This window comes from Stylophora pistillata, chromosome 5 (assembly GCF_964205215.1).
Source record: "Stylophora pistillata chromosome 5, jaStyPist1.2, whole genome shotgun sequence".
NCBI lineage: Eukaryota > Metazoa > Cnidaria > Anthozoa > Scleractinia > Pocilloporidae > Stylophora > Stylophora pistillata.
In genome coordinates this window covers 18,229,658-18,245,619 of record NC_142523.1, presented here as the reverse complement: position 1 = coordinate 18,245,619, position 15,962 = coordinate 18,229,658, and the positions used below count along the sequence as shown (strand labels likewise).

Below are 15,962 nucleotides of genomic sequence, written 5' to 3'. Positions count from 1 at the left end.
GCGTAAGTATTGTTCTCTTGCAACTCCACCATAAGGCCGATCTTGCATTTATCACAGATCTGGAGGCAACATCTTTGTAGTAGAACTCATGTAGCATGACCTGTATATCATGGTGTTGCCCACCATCACCTTCACGCCTTGTCTTCTCTATCCAGACTTTTAAACCGAGTATGGGTAGTTTTCCATCCACGTGTTGCGACGGGTAGTCAACCTCTAATCTTATACAAGGGTGTATGCTGTTTCCAATTGACTGAAACAACAGCATGCATCGATTATCCGGCTTGAGGTTTTGCTCTATTTGTGCAAAGTTCTCATCTTGGGTAAAACTTCCCTCCTCAAATCTGATACCAGCCGCAGAAGCGTTCATAACCACATTTATCTCTTGTACACCCGTAACCCCACCCCGCTTTCTTCTCGCTTCTTTACCATTTGTCTGTCCAACCAGACCATAAACAACTGGGCCAAGACCCCAGTAAGCTCAAGCCCTATCGGACCTCCCTCTGTCTGCAACTTGATCTGATCGTTGAATGTATAGAGGTGGTTCTTCATGATAAATAATAGGACAACCTGGTCCCCCCCCCCCCCCCCGTCAACATCTGTGACCTCCCACGCGAAAACGTTCCTAACGGTAGCCGTTCGAACAGTGAACGGAACGGCAAGCGAACGGGTGATGAACGGCTTGGAAAGCCGTCTGAAACAGATACTATGAACGGATGAACGGCTAATTAAAATTTTCGAATGGATGAGGTCAAACGGATGAATGGCTAGTGAAAAAATTCAAACGGACAAGGTCGAATGGGTGAACGGCTCATTAAAATTTTCGAACGGATGAGGTCGAATGGATAAACGGCTAATTAAAATTTTCGAACGGATGAGGTTGAACAGATGAACGGCTAATGAAAATTATCGAAGGGATGAACGGCTAATTTTTCGAACACTGAGATGAGCCTCACAGATGAGATCAAATGGATAAACGGCTAAGCGGTCGAACAAGTGATGGCGTGTAGAAACTATTTGAACAGATGGTTTCGTCAAAACGAATGCCGACACAGGCGTCCCAAGCTCTTGTCTTGAGCCAAAGCAAAGGATTATTTCATGAAAGCGTCACGCGTTGGGTGACGCGGTGTTTAGTAACGCGAGGTATTTGACACAATCTGTGAAAAGATAACTTGAAACGAGTCGAAACTCAATCGTTTGAATAACTCGACTTTGCTTTCGGCGCATTCAAATGGATTATAATTAATATTTTTAGCATTGAATTCGACCGATTAAGATAAGGTACAACCAAGGAACTTGCACGCGAAAAGCATAGTTCTCAACTTCAATTCAGGTTTAAATTTCCATAATCCCAGCTTCCCTGTCACTCCATCAAAAATGTGTTGCCTTGGTAACTGCTAACAACTTGTGTCAATTACCGCCATTTCACACAATCACAAAATGAAGAATTCAACGATAGAAGATATGGATTGCGATCACACCGAAAATGTTTCTACCATCGTTGCCAAAGTGTGAAGTGAATGGCTGATGAATTTTCTCGAACGGATGATGAATATTCAGGAACGGATAGCTGGAGGCGTTTGAACGGATTATGAATATTCAAGAACGGATAGCTAGAGGTGTTCGAACGGATGATGAAGTTTCTTAAACCGATAGCTCGAACGGTTCGAACGGATGATGAATATTCAAGAACGGATAGCTTGAGTCGTTCAAACGGCATGCCAATCCAGTCAAACGGCCGATGAATGGCTAAGCGTTCGGAACGTTTTCCCGAGAGGTCACATCTTTCTGGTAGTAACCTTGTCTGGCTGCTCAACCGGTGGTAGCCAAGGTTGAAATCTCTTGGTTCTGTTCTCATCTGTAGCACAACCTGTGATGGTGGAAGGTGGGCCTCTGTTAGTCTTGCATTGTGGGCAAAACCTCAGTAACCCCAGATTTCTCAACTCCTCCTCACATCTGTTCAACGAAAGATTTGAGGAGGGAAGTTTTACACAGGAAGTGTTAAGGATTCTTCTAACTGTAACAAAGAGTTACCCTGGGAGGTTGTTGTTGCTCACATCAACCACATGATGTTATGTCTTCAATATTCTGGTTACGATCAAAGTTTCAAAAAGAAGTAGTACGGTCAGCGTTGGCTGCCTACTGTAACAACAGGCATTGTTTAGTAGTAGCCTCGTTTGAGTGTTCAAACTTAAGGGACGGATGTTTGTAATAACGAGGCAGTTGGTGTAACACTTGATGGGAGACATTAAAAACGATTCTTTCGTAACTAAACATGGTGTCAGGAGTGAGTGCGGGATAGACAGAAACTGTTCGAAAGAAACCTACAATGCCGACAGACGGACAACAGGCAAGTGCAAATGCGGGAGTGACTGACAGGATTGCACAGCTTAAACCTCCAGCTCAGCTAGACTTTGATGCGACAAACTTGGCTGAAAGTTGGAAAAGATGGAAGCAAGAATTAGAATTGTACATGGATCTGGCAATAAACAGAAGAGACGAAGCAACGAAAGTAAAGTTATTTCTGTATTTAATCGGCAGTCAAGGAAGAGAAATTTATGAGACGATGGCCTTCGAAATTACTGCGTCAGAAAGAACCTTGACGCAGGTGTTAAAAGCGTTTGACGGGCATTGTAATCCCAGAAAGAATGCAGCTGAAGGAACAGTTCAAGTTTTTCTCCCGCACTGAGGACCCGGGTGAATCACAAGAAAAGTTCATTTCAGATTTGAAGCTGTTGGCGACGACGTGTAACTTTGGTGATCTTAAAGATTCGTTGGTGAGGGACCGGATCATTTGTGGAATCCAGGACTGGCAGCTTCGAGAACAACTGCTTAAGATCCCAGATCTTGATTTACAAAGGCCTCAGCATTTGAACAGCAGCCAAGTTGTTGAAAACGCGTACTAAAACTTTGGAAGAGGGCGAAGCAGTAAACTCATTAAAGGACCAAACGAAGCGCAGCAAGGTGTCAGCTAACAAAAGCCATGACAAGTCTGCTAACAAGAGGCACAAAAATGACGATCGGGACGCGAGAGATTCCAGTCCTAAAGTACTAAGATGCAAATTTTTTGTCGAAAACATCGGGCTGCCAAGAATAGTTGGCCAGCGTTCGGGAAGAGGTGTTCTGCTTGCGGAAGAATGAATCATTTCAGTTTTCAATGCCTTTCTAAAACGAGAGTGTATGTCGTCGAATCAGAAAGTGAAAGCGAGCTCGACGAATATTGCCTCACGCTCCACTCAGTGGACGAAAGTCAAATAGTTAGGGTTCATGTGGCAAGCGATCTGGAATATGCTAAAAAATTGTTTGCTACAATTAACGTCGGAAACACACCAGTTAAGTTTCAACTGGATAGTGGCGCGACATGCAATTTGATTCCCACAAAGTTCCTTAGAACTGAAGTCCAACTGTTTCCCATGCGGAAATTACTCACAATGTATAACAACACAATCATGAAACCTCTTGGAATGTGCGCTGTAGCAGTATCTAACCCCAAGAATTCCAAAACATATCAGATTGAATTTGTTGCTGTGGACGATGATCAGTCAACACTGATTTTAGGAAATCCAATGCAGCAGATGGATTTGGTCAGGGTTCAACACCAAAATGTTATGACCGTCAATACTGGGGTTAAGCGCGATAATCAGGGCCCCCTTTTGATGGAAGAAGTTTTAAAGGGGTACCCAGATGTGTTTCAAGGCACTGGAAAATTGAAGGGGCAGTACAAGCTGGAAATTGAAGAGAATGCTAAGCCAGTGGTCCATCCTCCCAGAAGAGTACCTGTCGTGCTCAAGGGAAAGCTGAAACGAGAGTTGGAATGGTTGCAGAGTCTTGGGATCATAGAAAAAGTCATAGAGCCTACCCCTTGGGTTTTGAGCCTCATTATCGTGCAGAAACCTAATGGACAGATTCGTGTTTGCCTGGACCCTAATGACCTCAACAAAGTCCTTAGGAGGAGCCACTACCCAACCCTGAGAGTTGAAGATATTCTTCCTGAGCTTACCAGGGCTAAAGTGTTCTCCACTATGGACGCAAAGAACGGTTTCTGGCACATTAAACTTGATGATGACAGTTCATGCTTCACGTGCACCTCCGCCAATGTAATCTATTGCATAACTTGCACTTATTGCAAAAGATATACATCGGCGAAACAGGCAGAAGACTAGGTGACCGATTCCGAGAACACCTTCGAGACGTGGAAGGGAATGACAAGGACACATCGAAACCAGTCGCTAGACATTTTAATTTACCTAAGCATTCTAAGCAAAATATGGCAATCTGCGGTCTTTCCTTGCACTTAGGTGGCATGGAAAGCCGTAAAAATCTTGAACAAAAGCTCATCTTTCAAACCAGCAGTCTAAATCTCACAGGGATCAACGAACGCTTTTCATTCCACTAATTTATTCATGTTTTTCTCGTTGCCATGCTCCCACCAATAATGTAGCTCCATTTTCTGCCTTTAAAAGCACACACAACCCACAATTCCACTATTCGCTCCGACGAAGGGCTAACACTCGAAACGTCAGCTTTTGTAATAATTACGGTGGCCAATTTACCATTTCAACTTTGTTGATATATCCAAATTATTTCGTTACTCCCACCGACGCAGCCCCAAACAGTTTCTTTCGAAACTATCAGCCTTTATCCAAAAATCAGACCCTTTCAAACAGAGGCAATGCACCAATGCTGACTGCCTTCTCTGCCAGACCGACATTGTATCTGATTTATCATCACGGGTTTATTACGAATCAACTTAATGGCCTGCTCCCAGTTGGCTTGTTAGCTCAATTGGTAGAGCGCTGCACTAGTATTGCAGAAGTCAGTGGTTCGAAACCCGTACAGGCCTGAGTTTTTTCAGGTCTGATTTTCGCTATTGCATAAATAGCGCTCTCTACTGCGAGGATCGTGCACATACGTATCTATAACCGCAGTTCAAAATATATGAACTTTCATATATGTGACCCTCCACAGGATTTCCAGCATAATGGTGATGACACAGGCACACTATTTTAGCACGGTACACAAAAGAAATTTTCGTTAACACAGTAGCAGCGGGTCACAATGCACTCCTGATTAGAATTTTCTTTTGTTCCTTATAAACAATAAGCTGTGTTCAGGTTAAACAAAGAAGCGTGTTAAAGGGTTCGAAAACAAAAGCCATGTTATGCCGTGTCATATTGCACTCTGGTGTGCGAAATATCACGCGTGTTAATAATACTCATGTCAGATCAAAACATCTGTAAGAGATTGCATGTACGAAAAATTATACTATCTCCATTAAAGCAAAACCTGCATTACGTATGATGCACACAATCCTCACAGTAGAGAGCGCTATTTATGCAATAGCGAAAATCAGACCTGAAAAAAAATCAGGCCTGTACGGGATTCGAACCACTGACCTCTGCGATACTGCATTAATTCGTAACTTATTTTCATCATCGAATCACTGACTCATGTTGTAAACTTCACCTGTAATCTTCCAATGAATCACAATTTGTCACACGAAACCCATTTTTCTCTTTTCAAAATGCGTAAATTTATAGCAAGATCGAGTTTAACCAATTGACACTTACGTGTAACACGATCTAGCACGTGCCTACGAAAAGTCACAATTTTGGAGAAACCAAGAAAGCAAACAGAATGTGCAGTAAATTTTTAAAAATCATCTTTTCCGAAAAACAAGCTCCAGTGAAAGAAGACTAATTAAAGAACTTATTTTCGTCGAAAAAAGCGATAGGTGCATAATTCGTTTTCTCTCAAAAATCAAGATAAAAGGTAAAAATCGCTAAATATTTTCGCATGTGTGCAAATGAGCCTGTGGATCATATTTCAAATGGGAATATGCAAATTTGTCCGTCAGTGAAGAGATCTCAAGTTCCATGGAATCAATTAATAAGGAAGCAAGACTAAAATGGCCTATAAATATTTGGGGACGACAGATTTATTCAAAACATTTTTTTTAATTGCTGTTATAAGCGAAAAACGTATGAATTTCTTACGAGTACAAAGCCCACGCGGTAAAATTCATCATGCTTAGATCATTGTTTATTTGCCTTCATGGCCAGAAATTGCGCAGCGTTACGTTGAAAATTCTGAAAAACTTTGATTTGACACAAAATCCTCTATTAGACAATACTTTTTGAACACATTGTTGCTTGAAAATAATATTTAGCAGGCCATCGAATCTTCAAACTGTCGCTAGGCCCTGCTTGAAGTCCATACAGTGAAAGCATTATTTGTCTTAGGAAGAACTTTTTACATAAGCTGTCTTTTTGCTTGAAGTCAGCGTACGGTGAAAGCATTTGGCTAGGAAGAACTTTTTACATAAGCCGTCTTTTTCGCTACCATTCTTTCAATGTGCGGAGCAACTTCTAAAACTAAAGGCTTTCTTGCCTAACCTCTTCGGTTGCCTAACAACTCTTTCCGTGCTACTGTGCCATATCGCACGACTTTAACACACTACGAAGCGTGTCATTTAACACGCTGTTGAAAATAAAAGATTGAGCGTGTTAAGACAGGAAAAACAAAAGCTACCGTGACACTCTTCGTTTCCTTGTTAATAAATGTGCATATGTATGTCACATATCACGCTTAGCGTGGCGTGTCATCGCACGCGTGCCCGTGTTATCACCATTATGCTGGAAATCCTGTGGAGGGTCACATATTCATTGTATCTGATTTATCATCACGGGTTTATTACGAATCAACTTAACGGCCTGCTCCCAGTTAGCTCAATTGGTAGAGTGCTGCACTAGTATTGCAGAGGTCAGTGGTTCGAATCCCGTACAGGCCTGATTTTTTTCAGGTCTGATTTTCTCTATTGCATAAATAGCGCTCTCTACTGCGAGGATCGTGCACATACGTATTTTAGATTTTTGTTTGTTATCAACTGACGAGGTCATTGATGAAACTAGTTTTGAAGTTTTCGCTGTAGTGTGTTGAAAGTAGAAGTTAGTTGGAGTTTTTCACTTACATGGTTAATATGGCATTAAGTAATACTTTCTTGGCTTCGATAAGTAGAATTTCACAACAATATTAATTAGACTATTAATTTTGGTTTATTTTTGTATGGAAAAAGTCAACATATAGGTATTTTGTTCTAAAATTTTGATACAGTGTTGGTCAATAAATACCTCAAACTTGTACATTTTATTTACCTCTTTCAGGTCTCAAGGATATCCCCAACTTTCTTTTTCATTAATCATGTATACATATGGATATGAATGAGGGGAAATTTGAAATAAACAGTTCTCTAGAGTATTATCACATGACCTGAAATATAATGGGCAAACAAAAACTACAAGCTGAGGGACAGTTAGGCACCTCCACAGATCTCAAGTAGCATGCAAATGCAAGTACAACTGTTATAAAAGAGAGGAATGCGCAGAAACAAAATGTCACCAAAATTACATATCACAGGAATCTGTATATGGTCACACATCTTGACTTTAATGTTGTAAAGTTGAATGCTTAGGTTGATCAGTTTGCTAACTATGGCTTCCAGTGTGCCTCATGCCCTGGTAATGGAAGAAGTTCAAGTTTTTGCTGGCATGTAAAAAAGGAACAAACTGTATTGGTTAGCTTCAACTGTGCAACTGGATGCGAGACCAAGTCACAAATCAAACATGACTGATTGATTCAACAACCTGTCAGCAAATCTCCAAATTTTGGGATTTTTTTTATGGAAATTTCCAGGGCTATAGCTTTTTTCAATCGTATAGAAGACTGCACAAATTTTCTTAGTTCAACTGGGATCCATTACCAGCCGCTTTTTAGAAAATGAGCCTGCAAAGACCACACTTGTGCAAGCAGCTTCCTTTAGAAAAAAAATTATGTGCTTTGTTTGAAACTGATTTCAAGTGAACATAACTTGAGACTAGCTTTTGAGTTGAAAAGACTTGATGATTTATATCATAAAAGATATTCAATTTCTTTCTTCAAAAACACATCTTTTTTGGTTGTGTTTTGGAAAACAAGCAGTTGTAACTATTTCACCATAGCATTTCATTTCAAGTGACACTTGACTAGCATTCACTCAAACGTGATTATAACAAACTCAGACTGAGCTCATAAATTCTCATCCTGCGAACTAAAAGCAACATTTACAATAACCAGTTTTGTTGTACTCTGGTGTATGCAAAGCTTTAGATTTCCGAAAGCAAAAGTAATTTCTCATCCACCAAACACCCAGTTTAATATTGCACTTGTAGGAGTGAATAAATCAACAAATGGAAAATAAACCCAAGCAGAAAGGTATTTACTTTTTTAAATTTTTTGGTAAATCAGTTTTAGTTTGAAGAAAGCCCTACTTTCGAAAGCTACCGAATTTGCATTGGTTACTTTGCTTCTAATAATGCCTGCAGGATTACTCCTGAAACTAACTTTTTTCAATGTGAAAAATACTCGTAACATCAACGGACACTGGTTCGCTAGGGAACAAAATGCGATCTAGAAGCTTAAATATAAACATTTCAATTTGAATTCAGCTAATACATTGTGGGAACCTTATTTTGAATTGCATGCATATCATAAAAGGCTCATTTTGGGTTAAAGCCTTACTCTCAGTTAATCGATACCTTTCATTTTTCTCCATATGTGTGTCACGTTCATTTTCTGGAGCTGAAAGGCACCCAAGATTTTGAGCTTTTTCTTCTTTCATTTTCCCACTGTTTTCCTCCGCCTGGCGACAGTTTCCCGATGCGCAAACTTTGCCCCCTGAAAGTTGCTCCACTTCCCCGCATTCTTCCTTCTTTTTTTCCTCATTCATGGAAAATGTCCAACTCTTTCTTTTCTTTCCACATCGAGAGAGAATTGATTCAGTGCGCTAGGAATGACACTGATAAAGGAAAATATTAACCGCCATCTTTTCACGCCTCACTGAAGATTTTCCGTGAGTTCAGAGCGGCTCTCGTGACCTGGTGCCGCATTAAGTACCAGACCATTTTCAACGTAGTCACAAAATGGCGGTCAAAAGTGGATACCAAGGTTACAACTTTCCTTTCTCTAGTCAAGAGAATGTTTCTCAGTCGTTTGTTGACTATGGTAGTCCTTCAATGCTAAACTTACACTTGGAAGAACATGGAAAAGAGCTAGTCTCATACTCTAACCGGTCGCACGACTTACAAATACAACAGCTGGTCGCAACCCAAACAAGCTTGCCATTTCTTGACCTTAATCAACGTTCTTCGGCAATAATAGAGCAAACATTTACTGATCATGAACTAAGTGCACGCTTATATAAAGATTGGGTCAGCTTAGGAAAGGCTAATGTGCATGTGGAAAACTTTTCGGCAGATCATCCCGGCATTATGTACTCGACCGTGACGAACCTTGCCCAAACTGACCTAAAGGGTTCTTCCTGGGGAACTTGTGGTGCGCTTAAGTCAAATTTCTTTATGCCGAGGAAGGGTAAAGAGGCTTTGTGTCGGTGTAAATTATGCTATAATTTTCGGGAAGGTTATGCTAACCGAAAGAGTAATGCTGCTCGGGTTATGAAGGATATGGAAAGTGCTTTGTCAGATATCCCACCCTTTTTGCTGTATGACCTTTTCCAAGAAAGTAATGCGTTGGAGACGACACGATTTCAATATGATACTTTCCTAGGAAACTGTTTATCCTGTCACTCTTCAGAGACAAACGATCAAGGCCTTCTCATGTATCCAAGTGGTCCTGGCCTGGATGTTTTGAATTTACTACTTATCTCAGTGGATCCTACTAACCCGTTGTTTGAAGGAAAAGAAATTGGTTCAGCGTCTTTTACATCGGTTCTTTCAAAGCAGCAGTTTGCGATTCATGGTCAAATAAGGCAGACTGACTTTTCTACGTACAGTCAAAGTGACATTATCGTAGGAGTTCGATCACAATATAATTGTTCATTCTTCCAAAGTAGTCCAAGCGCATGTAGAGATGGGGTGAGTAAACCATCATGGGGCCGAATATTAGTTAATAAAGTCACCCACATTTAGAAACTTGTATTAGATCTCTTAGAATAAATTCACCTTCACCAGTGCAAGTAGGTTTGGGTCATTTGGCTCATGAGAATTAATTTAAAGTAAATTCCTGTGACCTCAAACTGGGGTAAGCAACAGTTACAAAACCAATACTGGTCAAGAAGGTTGACTTAAGACCAGTAATAGTGCACAAAAACAAAATAAATTCACTCTCTGATTGCTTACAACTCTCAAAAGCCATCATGCAAGTTTAAATTGCTTTGAATTGGTGAATTTTAATCATAGAGTCTTCCCCAAACACAGATACCAAAATAATATCTTCATGACTAATGCAGGAAGTGAAAGATATTCATAACAATGAAGTGTAGGCAAGGCTTGGGGGTGAATTTTTTCAACAAATGAGATAATCAAGGATTTGAAAATTGCTCTGGGTGATAATTTTAAACCTCGATGTTTGTGTTTTGTCCTCAGCTATCTATAGAGCCTCTAGAGACATTAGCTCTTAGCAAACAAGCCATGTGTATTGCAGTTAGCCCCTACATTCCTGGAGAAGCCATCACCGTGACAGAAACTGGTGAAGTGTACTTGTGGTCATGTGGTCACCCTCTACAGACTGTTCATCAACCCAACTCACCTACATGTAACAGTCAAGAGTTGCCATGGTACCAGTGTGTCTTTGCTACAAACCCTCGATGCATTGCATTGGCAGATGCAAAAGGCATGAACTTGTTAGATTTCAGGGTAGGACTTATTGTTTATGTATTGAGCATGATTATAAAAAATTACTATTAGGTGAGGTGCTTGTGGCGGACAATGTTAAAAGTCCGCTTAAGTATAGTTGTGGTCAATAATGGAATTATTATTAGTCATGTTTGTTGGAGCTAAGCTCTGCCGGCTGGGGTTATACTTGAACGGGTGACCACACATAATATTCCTTGTTGTTGACTTAATCGATTGAAAGACACCGTACAGACTTACAAATTTTCATCTTACTTTATGTGGCAAATGAAACCTAAACAACATTTTGTTTCTTTTCATAGGCTGGAAAATTGTTCCAAAGGTTGTTTTTCTCTATACCGTCATCTGAAGTTGACCCCTTCGAATGTGTGTCTGCAATTCAGCGTCACCCACAGAATACCCACCACTATGTATTAGCCACTGATCAGTCACTTTTACTTATAGATGATCGTTTCCTTCAACACCCTGTCTTAAAATGGAGACATCACAATGAAGACCCAGTTCAATTCATTAATGTTAATTGTGATACAATTCAAGGCTGTAATGATACAGTGTTGGTGATTTCTGGCTCAAATCATCGACAGACTCACTGCTTTCAGTATTCTGAAGGCCAGTCCCAAGCTGGAGATGTCCTCCCTCTAACCAAAGAAGAGTGTTATTTGCCACCTCAATCAACAACTCTTCCATGGAAGGTAATTGAACCTCTTTTCTTACAAGCTGTACTCATGACTGCTGTAATTCTGAGAAAAGCTGTCTCTTTAGTGGTGACAACACAAAGGTATTCATGGGCATTTTTTTCCTCAGTTGTGACAAGGGTTGTGTCCCCTGTTTAGAGTAACCTCATGAACAGGTTGTCAGTCTGCATCAGGGCCTAGTTTTTCAAAGGAAGGATAACCCTATCCAATGAATGAGTTGCTCTCTAGAGGATGTGTTGACAAGATATACTGCACTATTCTCCAAATAGAGATTTCTCCAGTGGATAGTGTTGTCCACCCCTCAAACAACCAAGGCTATCATTCCTCAGTAGGGTGTGGACTAAATAAGTTTGTAAAATTAACAGTTGTGGTAAGTAGCAATTTTATAATGCCAGATGTGGCTGGATGAGTTTGATATTGTAGCGTTAAGCAATTGCTCATGGGTACCCCATAAGTAACTATTGTAAGTCACGTGACAGATGGTGCAATAACCATGTGTTCAGTTGAGTTTTGTAAGAAAATGAGATATCCCAGAGTTGACATATTAAAAAGTTTTGACACCATGTTTTTATTGTGAAATTATACATGTACATGACAAGTTTTTGTTGCGAATAGGGCAGTAAAATGAAGTGATTGTCCAAAACAAAGTTAGGGTTCTAGGGTCTCCGTGGTGTATCCCAAAAGCTCCCTTAACTGAACCCTCGGAACATAGACCCACAACTGTTTTAAGATTTACTACACCTTACATATATTCTTCTTGTTCAAGGTATCATCCTATAGTGAGTGGTATTACAAAGGGCTCAGGAATGGCCTCACCTTTTCATCAGCAAGTGCTTTGCGGTTGTCAAAACCACTTATTGGCATCTGCACTCTGTCACACACCACCCATCCTCAAAAGGGTTTCACTGTCTTTCAAATGTCATCTGTTGGTGATTTGTTCTACCAGCCATTTGTTCTACAAAGTGGCAAAGATTCAATAGTAGACTTTAGCTCTAACAATGAAGGTGCTACAATTGTTGCTGGTGACCTTGGTCCCAGAGATAAGATTTTGTGTCAAAAATGGATTGATCTTGCTAATGTTCAAAATGAAAACTTTGTGAAATCATCTGTAAATCAAGTGGAATGCATTGAGGTTGACACAAAAGTTCTTTGTGATGAGGTAGCACTTTTGCCAGAGCCTCATTCTTGTTGTGTATTGTGTAATAACAAACAAATTCTTGACACCATGTTGCTGGAGCAGACAGAATCTGGATCAAATGTTTGCAAAAGATGTGGAATGGAGTTGACTTGCAGCCTAAATCTGGTAAAGAATCAGAAGAACAAAAGGGTTCTTACAAAAGAGACTCTTTGTATGCAATTTCAAGTAAAAGAGTTAGGAATTTTTCCTGATATGGCTACAGCTACAGACCCTCTGAGTAAATGTCTATGGTTAAATTGGACAAGTTTTGAAGCAATACCTGTGTTCTCATCAGTGGAACAAGGTTCAGAAAAAAATGAAACTGAGGAGAGAAGTAAAAAAGGAAATACAGTGCCACCACCGGCTGTGACAGTCTTCAAATCAAAAGATTTGTCACATCCTGTCAGACAAAGCAGTGAAGGTGATGGTACTTTTCCTACCACTTCAGTTCAGAAGCAGGACACACCATCTTCACCCCAACCAAAACAAGTGAAGAAACACTTAAAAGTGAAGGGAAAACAAACTCGACATGTCATGGGCTTTTAGTCTTAGTTGGAGTTACTGTAGCAATTTTGAACTATGATTGTTAAAATGTTTTGAAGGTTCATCATCAATAATGTTTTGCAAAGCCTTTTACTTGGAAAAATAAACTTCTCTGGCTTGTAAAATTGTTATAATAAAAAGATCCTGACATTATTTGATAAATGTTGGATAAATTCATCTTTGAATAATTATGAGTGATACACTTCTTAAGCTGTAGTAAAAATAAAGCCTAGTAGAAAAAAAAATTTGGGCCTGTACAGGAGTGGAACCCATGACTTCTGTGATATGGGTGTAGTGTTCCACCAAGTGAGCCAACAAGCCATCTGGGAGCTGGTCATTTTGTTGTTTCATAGCAATCATGTGAAGTGATGAATAAATGTAGCAATTCATTGGTTTATTATCAAGGCCAATTCAAACATAGATGTAACAAGATTAAAGAAAATGATTGTCAACTGAAGCTCTTGACTGTTTAACAGATACTTGTCATTACTACTGTCTACTAGCATAGAATAGAGAACTGTAACAAGAATATACACACTGATGTTAGGGTGTAAATGGTTAACAGGGGCTGGCTTATGGCTAGATGGTATACCATAAGTCATACTACGTAGAACTTGGAGAGAATGTTTTAATGATTCAAATAAAAAAAAGCCCTTTTAGTTTATTAAGCCAGGTCCTAAGGAGTGTGAATTCTTCCTTGGTGTATGGTTTTGGGGTAAGAAATTTGGTAAAATATGGGAGTGGATGTTTTAAAATTTTGTCATTTTATAACTATGCAAGTTGGCCCACTGTGTTTTTTTCACCTGCGGTATTGGTCTTTTTGGTGATCAGGTTCTGCACTTGCAAATGTGTTTTCTAAGTTTGGTATCCGTTGTGGTGTTAGTACCAAGGACTTATCATTCTACCTTGGTTTGGATCATTGCTTTCTGTGGTTTCATTGTTTTATAGAATTCTTGATAATTTGTAGTTTAAACTGAAATTTTGCCTGTTTTTCACAAAAACACCCTACCTTTTTATTAAAGAAGAATCAGTTTTAATTGTTAAACTGTACTATTTTAACTTAGTTACTTATTATTTATCTTTAAAACTTTTTGTTAGCTTTTAATTTAGGGCTCCTATTGATAACAGATATACCTTTAAGTATTCTGAAGGGATTACCCTAGTTAAATAAAGGTTTACTATACTATACTATACTTATTTGAAATCACCGTAGAGCTCTAATCAACAGAGGAATGCTACTGTTAAGGGAAACACTTAAGTACTGTTGTTTGAAAAGAACTTTGTGCTTGCGAAAGTTCATGCTGCATGGGGTGTCATGCTCTTGGATAACTCTCTCAGCTGGTCTGGTTTGTCAAGCATATGCACTAGGCTATTATAAAGCAATCTGAGTGCATGCAATAGCACTGCATGCAATGGTCAGCACTGCAACCATTAATTTTTTATGAATAAAGGCTGATAGTTTCGAAAGAAACTGTTTGGGGCTGCGTCGGTGGGAGTAACGAAATAATTTGGATATATCAACAAAGTTGAAATGGTAAATTAGCCACCGTAATGATTACAAAAGCTGACGTTTCGAGTGTTAGCCCTTCGTCATTCGCTCCGACGAAGGTCTAATGCTCGAAATGTCAGCTTTTGTAATCATTACGGTGGCTAATTTACCATTTCAACTTTGTTGATATATCCAAATTAATTTTTTATGTTGAGTGCCAAATAATATATAAATGACAACTGGTGCTTAAGGCTGAAGGTGGCTGTGGATTCACAACATCTTAATGAGTACGCTACTCACTGCAGATTACACTGGTTCCTTGACTGTGTAGGGGCCATTTGTAGTGCAATTTCACCCTAAGCTAAGGCATGCTCACCCAACCATTTGCTCTACCAAAGGACTAACTCTTGAAATTTCAGCTTTAGAAACTCTTTACAGAGGCCAATTTACATTATGAAGTCAGTTGATAAAACCAAATTACCTGGTTATACCCCAAAGTGTCTACAGAACTTCATCCCCTTATATGTTCCCCAAGTACAGTCTTGGATACTAACTTGGAAAACGGGCGTGGAAGGTTTCAACTAATTGGTAGCTTAATTAATAAAAACTTACGAATGAACCCATATGCAACAACACTTTTTTGATTGCTTCAAAAGGAAAGAGAAATTCAAACACATTGTTACAACAACATTCTCCAACCAATATTTATACTAATAACAACAGCCATTAGCAAAGACAGGTCGTCAGCTTGAAGTGGAGTTTGCATCGGGACTATTCACAGAAACAAGCGAACGGTCAATTTCCTCGAAAAGAGTGGTATTTTCTTGTCCATCATTAGTGTTTTCAGCTTCTAATTTCATGTTTATCGAATCATCTTCGTCTAATTCATCATCTTTTCCATAAATTTCAGGATACCTCATAAAACACTCCTGCATGTCACGAAACTGTGGAATACAGTCAGAACCTTTTGGATCCGCTTCACTGTAATGAAAGCACGAGAATGCCGCTTTAAATTGTTCTCCACAAGGCCCGTACGCCATTCCCTGCAAACAGGGGCAATCCCAGTTTATTTCGCCGTTTTCTTTGATCAGACCCTCTAATTCTTCTTCGTCATCTTCGCTCAGTGTCACAGAGCTTGGAGTCGCATGGTCTTCCTCAGTGACGAAAATCACTTTATCTTTACCTACGATTGGAAATATGAGTTACTAGGTATTTATTACATGATTATTTAATACTTAGTATAATATATTCTTACCCTCATCCCTACAGTATGACATAATTTTGGAGAATGGACCGGCTACAATCCAACATGAGAAGGAATATCGTTACGCCATGTGCAAACGGTGGAAGACTGGGGAAGGATTCGATTCGATTCC

The 15,962-nt window shown here is 39.6% G+C and overlaps 3 protein-coding genes across 5 annotated transcripts in view; 1 reads left to right on the top strand and 2 right to left on the bottom strand.

The window, feature by feature from the left end:
* The window catches only part of LOC111331030 (regulator of nonsense transcripts 2), a 47,759-nt gene extending 38,867 nt beyond the window's left edge, over positions 1-8,892 (bottom strand). For 2 of the 3 annotated variants that reach the window (XM_088762236.1, XM_088762237.1), the window contains exon 1: positions 8,571-8,891. In XM_088762236.1, coding sequence (XP_088618362.1) covers positions 8,571-8,761 — 191 coding nt within the window. In that variant the 5' untranslated portion in view covers positions 8,762-8,891. Of the gene's footprint in view, positions 1-8,570 lie in introns of all 3 variants that reach the window. The other variant, XM_088762238.1, reaches the window with a different exon arrangement.
* Positions 8,893-8,924: 32 nt separating this feature from the next.
* LOC111331015 (uncharacterized) lies at positions 8,925-14,285 on the top strand. Its single transcript, XM_022936042.2, has 4 exons — positions 8,925-9,905; positions 10,416-10,685; positions 10,985-11,374; positions 12,144-14,285. Exons 1-4 carry the CDS (start codon positions 8,955-8,957, stop codon positions 13,098-13,100), a joined length of 2,568 nt encoding a protein of 855 aa, XP_022791777.2. The 5' UTR covers positions 8,925-8,954; the 3' UTR covers positions 13,101-14,285.
* Positions 14,286-15,206: 921 nt separating this feature from the next.
* On the bottom strand, positions 15,207-15,943 carry LOC111331041 (mitochondrial intermembrane space import and assembly protein 40-B). The gene is made up of 2 exons (XM_022936064.2): positions 15,842-15,943; positions 15,207-15,769 (listed from the first exon to the last, which is right to left on the bottom strand). The coding sequence occupies exons 1-2, from the start codon at positions 15,861-15,863 to the stop codon at positions 15,330-15,332; spliced, it is 462 nt and encodes a 153-aa protein (XP_022791799.1). The 5' UTR covers positions 15,864-15,943; the 3' UTR covers positions 15,207-15,329.
* Positions 15,944-15,962: the final 19 nt, after the last annotated feature.